This window comes from Engystomops pustulosus, chromosome 5, assembly GCF_040894005.1.
Source record: "Engystomops pustulosus chromosome 5, aEngPut4.maternal, whole genome shotgun sequence".
In the NCBI taxonomy this organism is placed as follows: Eukaryota; Metazoa; Chordata; class Amphibia; order Anura; family Leptodactylidae; genus Engystomops; species Engystomops pustulosus.
In genome coordinates, this window is record NC_092415.1 from 181612889 (window position 1) to 181629598 (window position 16710).

Genomic DNA, 16710 nt, shown 5'->3' on the forward strand with positions numbered 1-16710 from the left:
GAACGTGCACCGTTATTGATGAATCTGACGCCTCCTGCACACTACACAGGAAACCTGCATTTAGTGCAGTTCATCACACAGAGTGCTTGGCGCTTGGGTATTATCCTAATTATTCATGCCCACAGCGTAACTCAAGCAGCCCTGCCCGCTCTCCCCTGCTCTCTTACCGGTGACGCCACCAAGCTCTTGGAGTCTATAGCACAGCCGTGGTGAACTAACCCGGAAGCATTGGTGCCAGTGTATAACAGTGCATTATGCACGGCTGCGCTAGAGCTCCTGAGAGCTAGGTGATGTCACCGTGGTATGTTCATCTCTATATGTGTGAGCTACTGAAAGGTCCTCTGTAAACTGCGACAGATTCCTTAGCACAATGGTGGATCTGTCGCAGTAAAACACCAGTGTCGGAGTGAACTCCTCCCAATATATGTACAGAATCAAAATAATATATATATCGGGTTCCCAGTAGGATTCCAAGCTTTGCCTAAAGTCATTATGAGGTCTAATATGGTTGATGAACAAAATGTGACATGTGAGTTTGTGCCTCTTAGTATAATATCACTTTGTGCGTCACTTACCGTCCTTGCTGAAGAAATGTTTCAGCACTGTAGGGCACGTCTGAGTGACGGTTTCTCCAAATTTAGCTTGGTCCCAACACGTAATATTATCCCAAACTCCCAAACATCCTATAAACAAGGGATAAAGCAGATTATTACAGTAGTTCATTATATATTACACACCAGAATTCATTCCCATAGCTGTAATACTGAGTCTACGTAAACTGACATATAGGTGTAATAGAAATGTCATGTATTCCAAGGTGACATGGGACAGGGGTTGTAATCCAATGTAATCTAGCTTGACAGCAGAAAATAACCTGGCTGTAACATAAATACAAAGCTAATAGAACATTATAGCCATACATATAACCTCCTGAGACATGTATTTTATCAAGATTCCTTCCTTCCTTTCCTCTAGGCAGAACATTTCCAGTTATGTTTGTGATGATAAGTTAGATGACAGGCTTTTGGGGAAAATTATTTTAAGATATTGGGGCACGTTTACTAAGGTTGTGTGCCGCTCTGCGACGCACTTTTTTCGGACTGTGCCCCTTTTTTAATGAGAAAAAGGCTTGCACAGGTATTTAAGTAGCAGGTGCATTGCGATTGTGTCGCACGTGATCGGATTTTGGCACAGCTGCATTGGCTTCCATGCGACACAATTTAGGGGGTGTCCCGTCGGAACGATCTGACTGATTCGGACTGAGTGCAGGATTTCATTTTCAAATTGTGTTGCAAGCCCTGGCTTAAAAGATGGTGAACTCTGTCGGACCTAAGGGTGGAAGCAACACATTCGTGATATTCAGCGCACTATCTTAGTGACTCGCGGCACCATTGTCAACCCTGTTCGCCACCTGTAACGTCCTCCCACTGGACCTGATCATTCGACACGGGGGGGGGGGGGCTGAGGGGATTCCTCTACCTGAGTGACAAGTCTAGCGCTAGGCTGTCCCCACACTGAAGTGTCAGACCCCGGGGGGAGGACGGTGCACCGTGCCCTGCTTCCCATCTGGGTTGCTGGAATTCTGGTGTATGCGCTGTGCATCTGTGACTCATGCCGAATATGCACAAGAGCAGAAACACAGGCACACTGTGCATGAAAAAAAACTACAAAAAAAACTACAAAAAAATATTAGTACGTTAAAAAAAAATAACAAAACCATAAAGAGGTTTATCTTTTGTGCCCCAAAATGCTTGATCTTTTAAAATATTAAAATAGTTATTCCATAAGGTGAATACCGTAAAGCAAAAACATGGCCAAATGTCTAAAACACTTTTCTAACACCATTTCACCACAAATAACATTTTTGCAAAAAATTAACAAAAAGTAGTACAGTTTTCAAATTACTATTAACTAAAGCATCAGCTGATCTAAAAAAAATTACACAGAATAATACCGAAGAATAAAAAAATCTTATGGGTGTCTGAATATGGCGATATTGACAATTTCCTTATTTTTTTTTATAGATCACCTTTTTTAATATAACAAAAACTATATCAATTTTGCATCTCCATGATTGTTGTGACCCAAATAATCAAGGGGATGTGTCAAGGAGCTGTATAGTAAAAAACACAGAAACAAAGACAGTAAGAAAACTGTTAATTTGTTGATTTCACTGCACATGGAATTTTGCTTCTGCAGTCTGGTGCATAGCATAGAATATTAAATGCGAGTGCATTTTGTCTTACAGAAACAAGTCCTCAACTCTGTAATCTGAAAAAAAAAGTTGCTTATGATGTACCAGGAGAAAACAGAAACTTAAAAAAGCAGCCTGGTCAAAAGGTGTTAAAGTGTCAAAAAATGTTTTAAGCCATTTTACTAGTTATTTACAGAGTTCAATTACAGGCGGTCCCCTACTTAAGAACACTCGACTTACAGACGACCCCTAGTTACAAACGGGCCTCTGGATGTTGGTAATTTACTGCACTTTAGTCTTGGGCTACAATAAATAGCTATAACAGTTATCACAGGTGTCTGCAAGGAAGCTTTTTTTATTAATCCTGGTTCTTAAGACAACCCAACATTTTTAAAATCCACTTGTCACAGAGACCAAAAAAATCTACCTTAAGTTACAATTATAAAGTATACAGCTCCGACTTACATACAAATTCAACTTAAGAACAAACCTACTGAACATATCTTGTACGTAAACCCGGGATAAGTAAACATATTACTGTATATATACATATTTGTTTTTTGCCCTATATTTTCCACTTCCTCCATGTTGGACATACGTACTATGTGGAGTAAAGTTCTATATCTAATAAAATTATGTATTTATGTACATAAAATTTAAACATAATTAAGCCAAAAAGCCTAAAATATTTAGTAGTCAAATATTTGGAGACCATTTTCAAAAATTAGTAGTAAAAAAAACGCCCTATGTTAAAGGTGCACAAAAAAAAGTTGGCTCAGTCTGTCGGAGCAATGGAGAGGGTGCCAGATTCACAAAGAAAAATTGCTTTTTTTGATAAATGTGGGCCAAAATGTACATTTTAAGTTTCAAATTCTAAAAAGAATCTTAAACAACTCCATCCCATGAACAATCAATGTGATTTTTCCGGAATTATTTAACATATCTTTTTTGGGACGCTCCCTGTGCTGAAGGTGGATATAAGCACTGTACTACACATGAAGAAAGAGAACATAATACGAGGAAGCAAAATGATTATTTTCCCAGTCCGGCTATAGATGCAAGCTTTATTTATTTTTATAGGCTAAATGACTGTGTTCATGTTTCCCCGTGGTGACATTCAACATCCTCCCATTTATCTGACGGGAAAAAAACATTTCATAAACCTGCAATTCACTTCAGCAGGTGAGAAATGACTCTAAAATATTGTGCAGACAAAATTGCTGAATTAAATTTATCATTATGTGCTGGCAATGAACCCAAAACACACGTCTGACTAAAGGAGGTAAATGAACGGTTTAGGATTTAAAGGATCTGTCTTCGAGAAGAAAATTGACGCTGCCAACATTGTGAAGGTCACATCGCAGCAGGTGTTGGACGTCTCTAATTCCTTGTGTTTAGCATCTATCTCTATGAAGGCCAAGTTTCACAATTTTAGAGTTTTCTGCTCTTGAACACTATAAAGTTGCATTTACACCTGCAGATGCCGGCACGAGTTGGTGCCAAATGATAATAAATACATCAAAGTGCATGGGGGAGGAATGATTACTATGGTGATTGTTCCTCCTCCATCCAGCTGGGGATTGTCGGCAGCACATCCCTGTTCAGAAGGGGCAATAAGTTGCTGATAATCTACACCCAAAAATCTAGCAAATGGTCGACTGATGAGCAACACGAGAATACTGTGAACATGACAAAGTGTATTTGGTTGGGACAAGGTTTAGTTAAGTGGTGAGAGGCAAAGCAATATGAATAGGATTGTAGTGTTAGTGTCTAAGACATCATTGATCTCCAGGGGTCAGGCTATCGTCATGGAGTCCTTATCCACAAATAGTAATACAAAGGGGCTATGCTTAGTTAGAAGACTCCCCTTATTTTAGTAAAGATAATGTCAGTTGGATACCAGAAGCTGCATTATTATCTCCACAATGTTGGCTCCACAGCACTGAGGCAAACAGCTCAAATATCCAAAAAGGAGAAGATGAGGACTAAAACCTTTAGAAGATGAGGGATCAAGCACCCTGTCTGGCCGCAATGTACAAAGAAGGTCTGAGGGAAAGCCCTGATATTAGGTCCAGGAAAGGGCCTAAAATATAGAAGGGCCTTAGAGCACAGTGTTATAGGGAGAGTGGAGGCTTACAAAAGCTGGGACCATGTCTCTAATTTTTCCAATTAGCATGTGTGTGTCAGTTTGGCAGTGGCTTGGGGACATAAAGGTGAAGAACTGTACTTTGTCAAGCTTACTTGACCCTATTTATGGAAACTTATAAAGCTTTTAATCAAATTTAGCTGTGAGTTTTCCTGTTGGATGAGGACTTTTTCCTTTTGGTTCTAATTTCCATTAATATCAAGGACACTTTGATTTACTATCTGTGGACTGTGCTGTATGTTGTCTCAGGGGGACCCCAACCTACTCTCCCGCATCACTGGTCCTCCTGACAATAGTCTTCAGATAGGATAAATAGCAGGATTAACCTGATCGGCACTGTGACAAAATAGGTTAGTCCAGGACAAGTTTCTTAGTTTGTTATTTGTATAAAAATATAATTGAGACTTTTAGTAGGTCTTTTTGCACCTTACGTATGTTCATGTATTTTTTACTGGGGGTACATGTTTAGTTTTTCCTGTGCAACTGTTTTTGGAGATTTTTTGTTTCAAATGTCCCAACTCCACATGGATACAATGTGAAGGGGTTAGGTAAAGGAGTAGACACTACTGTAAATTTTGGATTTGAGGCTGTGTCTTGCATTTTTAAGCACTCTAGTCACACCCCAGAGAGATGACGACATATGAGAGTGACATCACATGTGACGATTGCGATGCATTTTACTTGTTACTATGCGTTTGGCTGCTTTGAAAGCGTTTTTTCTTCAGTGCATGCAGCTGTGTTAACACTTTCTAAACAGCCAAATGCATGGTAAAATGTAAAACGCAGGCGTTTCTGCAATGCATGGAAAAATACATAGACTAAAGACATGATGGTCTGAAACGCGTCAGATGGAGATGGCATCTTGTTTTATATGAATGTACCCTGCCTGCATGGTTCCTGTGAATTGGATGAATAAAGTCACCTAACGATTTTACTGCACCCACTGAGTGCCAATCTACTCTTTTACCTGCTGTTCAGATTTAGAGAAGCGGAAGACTTTCTTTCTGATCACTGTAGTTTTGTACTTTGTTCTTGCCTTAATATAATGTATGTAAACATCCTTACGGATGGTACAGCACCATGGAATTAATGGTGCTCCAGAAATAAAAGATTAATAATAATAATCACTTAATACAATTTTTATTTGATGCCAACATTTTTTGGCACTCTTAGGGGACAATTCATCCAATATTAGGTCGGAATGAAAATATTAACATGATGTATGAGTCAGAGAAGACTTCTATTATCAATGTAAACATAATCCAAAAATATTACAGTTAGACACTTCCTATATTTGGACGTACCTCTAAATTCGGGAGACGGTGGTATACTCAACTTAGCCAAACATTTTCTTTGTTCATCTTTAATTTCCAGCTGTAGTTTACATTCTGGGTGAAAACCATGAACCTTAAAAATAGAAAGGGGAAATAAATATAAGTTGTTCTTGTAGAACAGGTTGTGAAATACTAACAAAATAAGACATGTATATAAATAAAGATATATATATGGTTATGGTTATAGATAAGGCAATAGGGGGTTACAATGTCTCAGAAGCTTCTGCGTCCTTGATCTATCAACAATTTTACAGTTATTGGACAGAGTCCAAAATCCTAAGTGAAGCCAGCACCATGTGCACGTTCCCTACACTTTGTTGTGGAAACATTGCGAGGCTTTCATCTTGGATATTGCAGACAGGTCTTCACTGATAAATGTCTGATGGAAAGAAACAAGATACAAGACACTGGGAACATTGTAGATCTATATCTGAAGAGAAGAAAGGAACCACCAGATAATGATATGATGGCCGTAGATTTACAGATTTATATTGAAAGCAAAAAGTAGACACTAGTAGTTGCCTGGGAGAAGACAGATGGTAGCAAGCCAGTGTGCAGTCACTGTACCAAATAATCTAACAGGGGGTCCATATGTTGTGAAGCTATATGTGTGTACATTACATTAATTTAGCTACAAACAATTGATGCAACTCAGATTGATGCACAACTATTGAGTGGAAATCTGCTTTAGAGTATTAGGAAAAGTGCCCCAATGTCTTCTATACATAGCACATGTCCTTTGGAACACATCAAACATATAAAAAGCAAGCAGCCATTTAGAACATGGATCCATGGGAGTAACTAGGAGAGGCTGGGCCCCATAGCAGATTTCTTAATTGGGCCCCATAGCAGATTTCTTAATTGGGTCCCCTACCCCCTTGAAAAATATACATATTATATATTCAAACAGTATAAACACACATTAATATACATATATATGGACATACAGCACATGTGTCTTGGAAAATATCAAAATAAGTCTTTGCCTACAAGGTGGCCTTTATTGGCAAAGTCTCCGTAAGGCGAATGCTTACTTCAAAATCCGCTCACCAAATCGGTTCCCTACACTGTACTGCAGAGATGCAACTACATTGCTGTCTATAGTATGGAATCTGTTCCTTCTGGAATAGTTATACTGGTTTGGTTTTAATCCCACATCATGTCTTTAGGTTTCCGGAAGGTCATGCTTGATTTCAAGGGAGCTGCCTTACAAGGTAGCTAAAAGAGGTAGGGTTTTCCTTACCCCATCCTGGAAAACTTATTTTCCCAGAATCCCCTAGTGGAGCATCAATGGCTATAAGTCTCCACATGTCTACAAGGTGAACTTAATTGGCAAAGTCTTACTTCCCGACCCTATCACAATCGGGCACATTTACTAAGGGCCGTGCGTCAGTTTTCTGTCTAACTTTGCACATTCCAGTTCCAGTGCTCAGTCGGACAGTGCATCAGATTTAACAAACAAAGTCTTTTGTCGCGCACACCCCATGTTAAAGGTGCACCAAAAAATTAGCGCACTCTGTCGGGGCAGTGCAGGGAGCACCAGATTCATGAAGAACGTGTGCCATAAATCCTGAATCTGGACCCTTTCACACTACACAGGCAAATTACATTTAGTGCAGTTTGCACTGTTGTTAGTAATTGTGCTCCAATGTGTCTGCAGTCCTCAGTTTAATATGACATCAGATTAGTGTTTCTAGGTGCCAGGGTTCAGGAGATATAGGTGTTTGAATTGTGCCCCTCTCCAGCATGTCAGATGAAGGCAGAATGTAGAAGAAGCTGCAGGAAAGACTTAGCTTACAGTTTGCAGCATTGCAGAAGTACATGCATCCTCTGCACCTGTAGCTGAACTTGGGGAAAAGGGGATGGAATGATGCTGTACATATTCATGACATATTTTGGCAAAAGTTTAATCAGTTTTGCTACTTATTAAAAAAATGTACGGTAATCGGAAAAATGAAAAAAAAGCATATTCTTTCACATTTGTAGTCATTTATTGGCTAATTTTATCAAGGAAAAAAGATTAATAACGTTATTAATAAAGCTATCCTATCACATTAAAGTCTCACATGTCATAACAAATGTAAAAATTATTTTGAAATGTAAAGCTTTTTTATTATATCCTAATTTCTGAACCCATAGAATTCAAGGATGTATCTTTCCCTACTTTTCCTATTGGCTTCACATGTCCAGATTAGAGATGAGCGAACATGCTCGTCCGAGCTTGATGCTCGGTCGAGCATTAGGGTACTCGAAACTGCTCGTTGCTCGGACGAATACTTTGCCCGCTCGAGAAAATGGCAGCTCCCGCCGTTTTGCTTTTTGGCGGCCAGAAACAGAGCCAATCACAAGCCAGGAGACTCTGCACTCCACCCAGCATGACGTGGTACCCTTACACGTCGATAGCAGTGGTTGGCTGGCCAGATCAGGTGACCCTGGGATAGACTAGCCGCTGGCCGCGCTGCTCGGATCATTCTGTGTCTGGATGCCGCTAGGGAGAGAGCTGCTGCTGGTCAGGGAAAGCGTTAGGGTGTTCTATTAGCTTACTGTTAGGCAGGAGTGATTCTCAAAGAACCCAACAGCCCTTCTTAGGGCTACAATAACGTTCTACTTTTTTTATTTTAATTTGCATCTTTTACCATTTTGTGAGGAATTAGCAGGGGGACTTGCTACCGTTGTGTTTAGCTCTTAGTGGCACACATATCCATAGCAAAGACCGAAGTGGGAAAATTCAGTAGGGGTTGGATTTCTATTAGGCAATAACTCAGTGTCATCTCATCTGGCATAGTAGTGTGCTTCCTTTGATACTTGGCTAGAAAATAGCCATAGGAGAATACAAATAGCTTCTTGAAGCCTACAGTAGCGTTCTATATATTTGATTTCTGGTTGATCTGCTGGTGGCTGTAGTTTCTGCAGTGCATGTACTTGCCAATTCTGAGCAATTTGTAGTGAGACTTGCGACCGCTGTGTTCTGCGCTTAGTGGCGCACATATCCATAGCAAAGGCTGAAGTGGGAAAATTCAGTAGGGGTTGGATTTCTATTAGGCAATAACTCAGTGTCATCTCATCTGGCATAGTAGTGTGCTTCCTTTGATACTTGGCTAGAAAATAGCCATAGGAGAATACAAATAGCTTCTTGAAGCCTACAGTAGCGTTCTATATATTTGATTTCTGGTTGATCTGCTGGTGGCTGTAGTTTCTGCAGTGCATGTACTTGCCAATTCTGAGCAATTTGTAGTGAGACTTGCGACCGCTGTGTTCTGCGCTTAGTGGCGCACATATCCATAGCAAAGGCTGAAGTGGGAAAATTCAGTAGGGGTTGGATTTCTATTAGGCAATAACTCAGTGTCATCTCATCTGGCATAGTAGTGTGCTTCCTTTGATACTTGGCTAGAAAATAGCCATAGGAGAATACAAATAGCTTCTTGAAGCCTACAGTAGCGTTCTATATATTTGATTTCTGGTTGATCTGCTGGTGGCTGTAGTTTCTGCAGTGCATGTACTTGCCAATTCTGAGCAATTTGTAGTGAGACTTGCGACCGCTGTGTTCTGCGCTTAGTGGCGCACATATCCATAGCAAAGGCTGAAGTGGGAAAATTCAGTAGGGGTTGGATTTCTATTAGGCAATAACTCAGTGTCATCTCATCTGGCATAGTAGTGTGCTTCCTTTGATACTTGGCTAGAAAATAGCCATAGGAGAATACAAATAGCTTCTTGAAGCCTACAGTAGCGTTCTATATATTTGATTTCTGGTTGATCTGCTGGTGGCTGTAGTTTCTGCAGTGCATGTACTTGCCAATTCTGAGCAATTTGTAGTGAGACTTGCGACCGCTGTGTTCTGCGCTTAGTGGCGCACATATCCATAGCAAAGGCTGAAGTGGGAAAATTCAGTAGGGGTTGGATTTCTATTAGGCAATAACTCAGTGTCATCTCATCTGGCATAGTAGTGTGCTTCCTTTGATACTTGGCTAGAAAATAGCCATAGGAGAATACAAATAGCTTCTTGAAGCCTACAGTAGCGTTCTATATATTTGATTTCTGGTTGATCTGCTGGTGGCTGTAGTTTCTGCAGTGCATGTACTTGCCAATTCTGAGCAATTTGTAGTGAGACTTGCGACCGCTGTGTTCTGCGCTTAGTGGCGCACATATCCATAGCAAAGGCTGAAGTGGCAAAATTCAGTAGGGGTTGGATTTCTATTAGGCAATAACTCAGTGTCATCTCATCTGGCATAGTAGTGTGCTTCCTTTGATACTTGGCTAGAAAATAGCCATAGCAATAGGATAGGATTGTTTGGTTCTAAAAACTCAAAAAAAAACAAAAAACACAAAAAAAAACAAAAAACACAAAAAAAACACACAAAAAAAAAAAAAAAAGTAAAAAAAAAAAAAAAGTTATAACTCTCATTTTAAAAATGTTTAACCCCAGGGCTAGGGGTAGAGGACGAGGGCGGGGACGTGGGCGTCCAACTACTGCAGGGGTCAGAGGCCGTGGTCCTGGGCGGGGTGAGACACCACCTGCTGATGAGGGAGCAGGGGAACGCCGCAGAGCTACACTCCCTAGGTTCATGTCTGAAGTTACTGGGACTCGTGGTAGAGCACTGTTGAGGCCAGAACAGTGCGAACAGGTGATGTCGTGGATTGCTGACAATGCTTCGAGCAATTTGTCCACCACCAGTCAGTCTTCCACGCAGTCCACCCATGTCACCGAAATCCCCACTCCTCCAGCTCCTGCACCTCAGCCTCCTCCCCCCCAGTCTGCCCCCTCCCAGGAAAATTTGCCATTTGAACCGGCATACTCTGAGGAACTGTTTTCTGGACCCTTCCCACAGTCACAAACCACTTGTCCGGTTGCTGCTGAGCAATTTTCCGATGCCCAGGTTTTCCACCAGTCACAGTCTGTGGGTGATGATGACCTTCTTGACGTAGTGGAAGTGTGTAAAGAGGTGTCCGACGATGAGGAGACACGGTTGTCAGACAGTGGGGAAGTTGTTGTCAGGGCAGGAAGTCCGAGGGGGGAGCAGACTGAGGGATCGGAGGATGATGAGGTGACAGACCCAAGCTGGGTTGAGAGGCCGGGTGAACACAGTGCTTCTGAGACGGAGGAGAGTCCTCGACCTGAACAGGTTGGAAGAGGCAGTGGTGGGGCCAGACGGAGAGGCAGGGCCAGAGCTGGTGCATCAGCGCCACTGTCAACTAGTGAAGCTCCCGTGGTGAGGGCTCTTGCGGCGAGGGCTAGATCTTCAGAAGTGTGGAGGTTCTTTAAGGAAACACCGGATGACCAACGGACTGTGGTGTGCAACATTTGCCAAACCAGGCTCAGCAGGGGTTCCACCACTACTAGCTTAACTACCACCAGTATGCGCAGGCATATGAATGCTAAGCACCCCACTCAGTGGCAACAAGCCCGTTCACCTCCGGCCGTGCACACCACTGCTCCTTCCCCTGTGTCAGCTGCTAGTCAGCCCCCTGCCCAGGACCCTGGCCCAAAAACCCCATCGTCGCCTCCACGATCCTCCACAGCATCCACCAGCGTTCAGCTCTCCATACCCCAGACGCTGGAGCGGAAACGCAAATATAGTGCAACCCACCCGCACGCCCAAGCCCTTAATGTGCACATCTCCAGATTGCTTAGCCTGGAGATGCTGCCCTATAGGCTAGTAGAGACCGAGGCCTTTCGCAACCTCATGGCGGCGGCCGCCCCTCGGTATTCGGTCCCCAGCCGCCACTACTTTTCCCGATGTGCCGTCCCAGCCCTGCACCAGCACGTGTCAGACAACATCATCCGTGCCCTGACCAACGCCGTTTCTGACAAGGTCCACCTGACCACGGACACGTGGACGAGTGCTGCCGGGCAGGGCCACTATATATCGCTGACGGCACATTGGGTTAACTTGGTGGAGGCTGGGACCGAGACTGACCCTGGGGCTGCTCATATACTGCCGACGCCGAGGATTGCGGGGCCTACCTCGGTCCAGGTGTTTCAGGCCTACTATGCCTCCTCCTCCTCCCACCCCTCCTCCACCTCCTCCTCCGAACTACCATCCGTGGGCACGGCGCCATCAGTCGGTAGCTCTAGGCACAGCAGCAGTGCCGTCGCTAAGCGACAGCAGGCGGTGCTCAAACTGCTGAGCCTAGGCGACAAAAGGCACACCGCCCAAGAGCTATTACAGGGCATCACGGCGCAGACTGATCTGTGGCTGGCACCGCTGAACCTCAAGCCGGGAATGGTTGTGTGTGACAACGGCCGTAACCTGGTGGCGGCTCTGCAACTCGGCAGACTGACACATGTGCCATGCCTGGCCCATGTGTTAAATCTGATAGTGCAGCGTTTCCTCAAGACATACCCCAATCTGTCTGATTTGCTCACGAAGGTGCGCCGCATCTGTGCGCATTTCAGGAAGTCCAGCCCAGATGCTGCCACTCTCAGGGCAGCGCAGCGCCGCCTCCAACTGCCCGCTCACCGACTGTTGTGCGACGTGCCCACGAGGTGGAATTCAACACTGACCATGTTATCCAGAGTTTACCAGCAGCGCAGAGCGATTGTAGACTGCCAGATGTCAACTTCCACCAGAACTGGTAGTCAGGTCAGTCAGCTTCCTCAAGTCTACAATGAGGAGTGGACGTGGATGTCTGATATCTGTCAGGTGCTGAGTAACTTTGAGGAGTCAACACAGATGGTCAGTGGCGATGCCGCCATCATCAGCCTCACCATCCCGCTGCTTGGCCTGTTGAAAAACTCTCTGGTCAGCATGAAGTCGGAAGCTTTGCGCTCGTCACAAGAGACGGGGGAAGAATATTCCCTTGTTGATAGCCAAAGCACCCTGAGGTCTGTTTCTCAGCGCATATCGGAGGAGGTGGAGGTGGAGGAGGATGAGGAGGAAGAGGAGGAGAATGTTGGCGAGACACAAGAGGGGACCATTGTTGAGTCCTTCACTGTTCAGCGTGTATGGGCAGAAGAAGAGGAGTTGGAGGAGTTGGAGGAGGAGGAAATGGACAGTCAGGCCAGTGAGGGGAGTGAATTCTTACGCGTTGGTACTCTGGCGCATATGGCAGATTTCATGCTAGGCTGCCTATCCCGTGACCCTCGCGTTCAAAGAATTTATTCCAGCACCGATTACTGGGTGTTCACTCTCCTGGACCCACGGTACAAGCAAAATCTTGCCACTCTCATCCCTGCAGAGGAAAGGAGTGTGAGAATGCATGAATACCAGCAGGCCCTGGTGCACAAGCTGAAACAGTATTTCCCTTCTGACAGCGCTAGCGGCAGAGTGCGTAGTTCTGCGGGACAAGTAGCGAGGGAGAGTAGGCGAGCAGGCAGCTTGTCCAGCACTGGCAAGGGTACGCTTTACAAGGCTTTTGCCAGCTTTATGTCACCCCAGCAAGACACTGTCACCTGTCCCCAGTCTCGGCAGAGTAGGGCTGATCTTTACAGAAAGATGGTGAGGGAGTACGTAGCTGACCATACCATCGTCCTAAATGATCACACAGCTCCCTACAACTACTGGGTTTCAAAGCTGGACATGTGGCACGAACTGGCGCTGTACGCCTTGGAGGTTCTTGCCTGCCCTGCCGCTAGCGTCTTGTCCGAGCGGGTTTTCAGTGCAGCTGGTGGCATCATCACCGATAAGCGTACACGCCTGTCGACTGACAGCGCTGACAGGCTGACGCTTATTAAAATGAATAAAGGCTGGATTTCTCAGAATTTCCAATCTCCACCAGGTGAAGGAAGCTCAACCTGAATAATTGATCCACTCCTCCTCCTCCTCCTCATTTTCCTCCTTCTCCTCCTCTTTGTACAGTAAAGCAGAGGAAAATGGCTATTTTTTGACAGGGCCCACTGGCTCTTGCTATACTTCATGCATTTAATTTTTCTGGAGGGCCACCTACCCGGTCCTCTGTTTGAAACAATTTTTGTGAGTGCCACATACAGGCACTCAATCTATTCCATTTTTCTGGAGGGCCACCTACCCGGTCCTCTGGTTTGAACAATTTTTGGGACTGCCACATACAGGCACTCAATCTATTCCATTTTACTGGAGGGCCACCTACCTGCTCCTCTGGTTTGAAGAATTTTTGGGACTGCCACATACAGGCACTCAATCTATTCCATTTTACTGGAGGGCCACCTACCTGCTCCTCTGGTTTGAAACATTTTTGGGACTGCCACATACAGGCACTCAATCTATCCCATTTTACTGGAGGGCCACCTACCTGCTCCTCTGGTTTGAAGAATTTTTGGGACTGCCACATACAGGCACTCAATCTATTCCATTTTACTGGAGGGCCACCTACCTGCTCCTCTGGTTTGAAACATTTTTGGGACTGCCACATACAGGCACTCAATCTATCCCATTTTACTGGAGGGCCACCTACCTGCTCCTCTGGTTTGAAACATTTTTGGGACTGCCACATACAGGCACTCAATCTATCCCATTTTACTGGAGGGCCACCTACCTGCTCCTCTGGTTTGAAACATTTTTGGGACTGCCACATACAGGCACTCAATCTATTCCATTTTACTGCAGGGCCACCTACCTGCTCCTCTGGTTTGAACAATTTTTGGGACTGCCACATACAGGCACTCAATCTATTCCATTTTACTGGAGGGCCACCTACCTGCTCCTCTGGTTTGAACAATTTTTGGGACTGCCACATACAGGCACTCAATCTATCCCATTTTACTGGAGGGCCACCTACCTGCTCCTCTGGTTTGAAAAATGTTTGGGACTGCCACATACAGGCACTATCCAAATTAAATTGTCTCCATAGCAGCCTCCACACGTTGTCTCCATTCCTACCTCCAAAAGTCGTCCATATAGCTGCCTCCATACATCGTCCCTTTATCAAACGAGGTGTGTCAGGCAGAAATTTGGGTTGTTTTCATGGATTCCACATCAAAGTTGTTAACTTTGTCGCCACCCTGCTGTGTAATCCACAAAATATACTTGCAAACTTTTACCATTTAGGGATATTATTTCAGCGCTTCTTGCGCATCTGTTTACATTCCCCTCACCCGCCATATCCTAAACTTATAAGAACGCTACTACACTTGATCTTATACAAAAGTGCTGTTTGGGGAGTAGCCTAGAGACAGGGGCTTGGATTTGCGAAAGCTCGCCTGGCAGCGGAGCGCCAGCTCCATGCGCATCATGCGCTTCTTGCGCATCTGTTTACATTCCCCTCACCCGGCATATCCTAAACTTATAAGAACGCTACTACACTTGATCTTATACAAAAGGTTCTTAGAAGTGCTGTTTGGGGAGTAGCCTAGAGACAGGGGCTTGGATTGGCGAAAGCTCGCCTGGCAGCGGAGCGCCAGCTCCATGCCAAGATCCAACTAACATAGTTTTAACTGCAGCACCTTTAATCTACTACTAGTTCACTGCCTCCATACATGGTCCCCTTATCAAACGAGCTGTGTCAGGCAGAATTTTGGGTTGTTTTCATGGCTTCCATGTTAACTTTGTCGCCACCCTGCTGTGTAATCCACAAAATATACTGGCAAACTTTTATCATGTACCGATATTATTTGAGCACTTCTTGCTCACCTCCTTTGGTTCCTCTCTGCCACCCATTGGTTTGAAGCCTGAGTCCATTTAGGGTATGTCGCCATGCCACTCTCTAGCCTGCCGCTGCTGCCGCTGCCTCTGCATGCCGTCCCCTATAGTGTCAGGGTCAATTATTGGATGTTTTAGATGCTATCTAGCTTCATTCTGTCACTCTGTCATGGCCATGCTGTTGCCCATAATTTTGGCATAATGGTGCGTTTAAGCAGCCTCAGAGGCATCCATGCATGCTGCCCCTGCTGTTTCCTGTCCATTTCCGTGGTGTTTCCATCCTTTTCTGAGGTTCCCAGGTGTTTGGCCAAGCTTCCCTGTGCAGAGCCTTGGTCCCCTTGAAAAATGCTCGAGTCTCCCATTGACTTCAATGGGGTTCGTTATTCGAGACGAGCACTCGAGCATCGGGAAAAGTTCGTCTCGAATAACGAGTACCCGAGCATTTTAGTGTTCGCTCATCTCTAGTCCAGATGTGTATGTCCCTGTGTGTGGCTAACTAGTGGTTATGGATATAATGACAGTATTTACACACACACTAATACCCCAGGTATTTTTTCTTGTTTGAGATAAGAACTCTTTAAGTAAAAGGAAATGTCATGTAATAGTGAGTACACAGCTCTGGTGGCTCAGGGATGAGTTTGTTCTGATTGTATTTCTGTTTTTTATTTACTGGAAAAGTAAAATGTGCAGTCGTCTATATAATCACAAATCTGCAGTCTGCTACGATTCACTTAGTGTAAATCACATAAAAACACCAAATTTACTTTAGTTGCCTTGGAATAAGTTGCACTAAAGAAAAAAAATTGTGTCGTTTTACTATGTCGGCTCCATAATTTTTTCTGGCAGAGTGAGCATAAATACGAATCCCATCTCTGACACTTTTTAAGAATTTGTGCCCTGCATGCAGAAATATGTCTCGGGTGGCGGAGTGCTCTTGTGTGCTCTTACTGAGCCAGTTTCATTGTGTTTTGCAACCTGTGCAGTAGATGCACTGCATTTCCCTGTAGCCGCTGTGATGATGTTGTGATGACATGGAGGGTAAAGCAACGTACAGGGATCAGACACAGTTTTGGGGGGCTCACTGAATGAAGGGCGGCACGAGGAGGGCTCACTGAATGAAGAGGAGAACATGAGGGAGGAACATAAGGGATGCTCACTGTATGGGGGACATGAGGGGGGCTCACTGTATGAAGAGGGTAAGATTGGGTGCTTACTGAACAAAGAGGAGAAGAACATGGGGGAGTGGTGATCATGAGGGGGTAACTGAATAAAAAGGGGGAAGAACATGAGAGGGCTAAGTGATGAGTATGGGGATCTGTGTGAGTAGAGGGGCAAAGATGGGAGACTATGTGAGGAGAGGGGCAAACATGGGGGCTGAACATAAGGAGGGAGAGAAACATGGGGGCAGATGTAAAAGAAATATGGTTACACATAAATGTATTAAATCATGTTACTTTGCACAGATGTTCCAACACCACATGA

At 44.4% G+C, this 16710-nt stretch overlaps 1 protein-coding gene across 1 annotated transcript in view; it reads right to left on the minus strand.

Moving 5' to 3' along the window:
- Nucleotides 1-16710, minus strand: part of VIPR2 (vasoactive intestinal peptide receptor 2) — a 74337-nt gene that overhangs the window by 47037 nt on the left and 10590 nt on the right. The window contains exons 2-3 of the mRNA XM_072153974.1: nt 5645-5747; nt 576-683 (exon numbers count right to left, since the gene is read on the minus strand). Coding sequence (XP_072010075.1) covers nt 576-683; nt 5645-5747 — 211 coding nt within the window. The remainder of the gene's footprint in view (nt 1-575; nt 684-5644; nt 5748-16710) is intronic.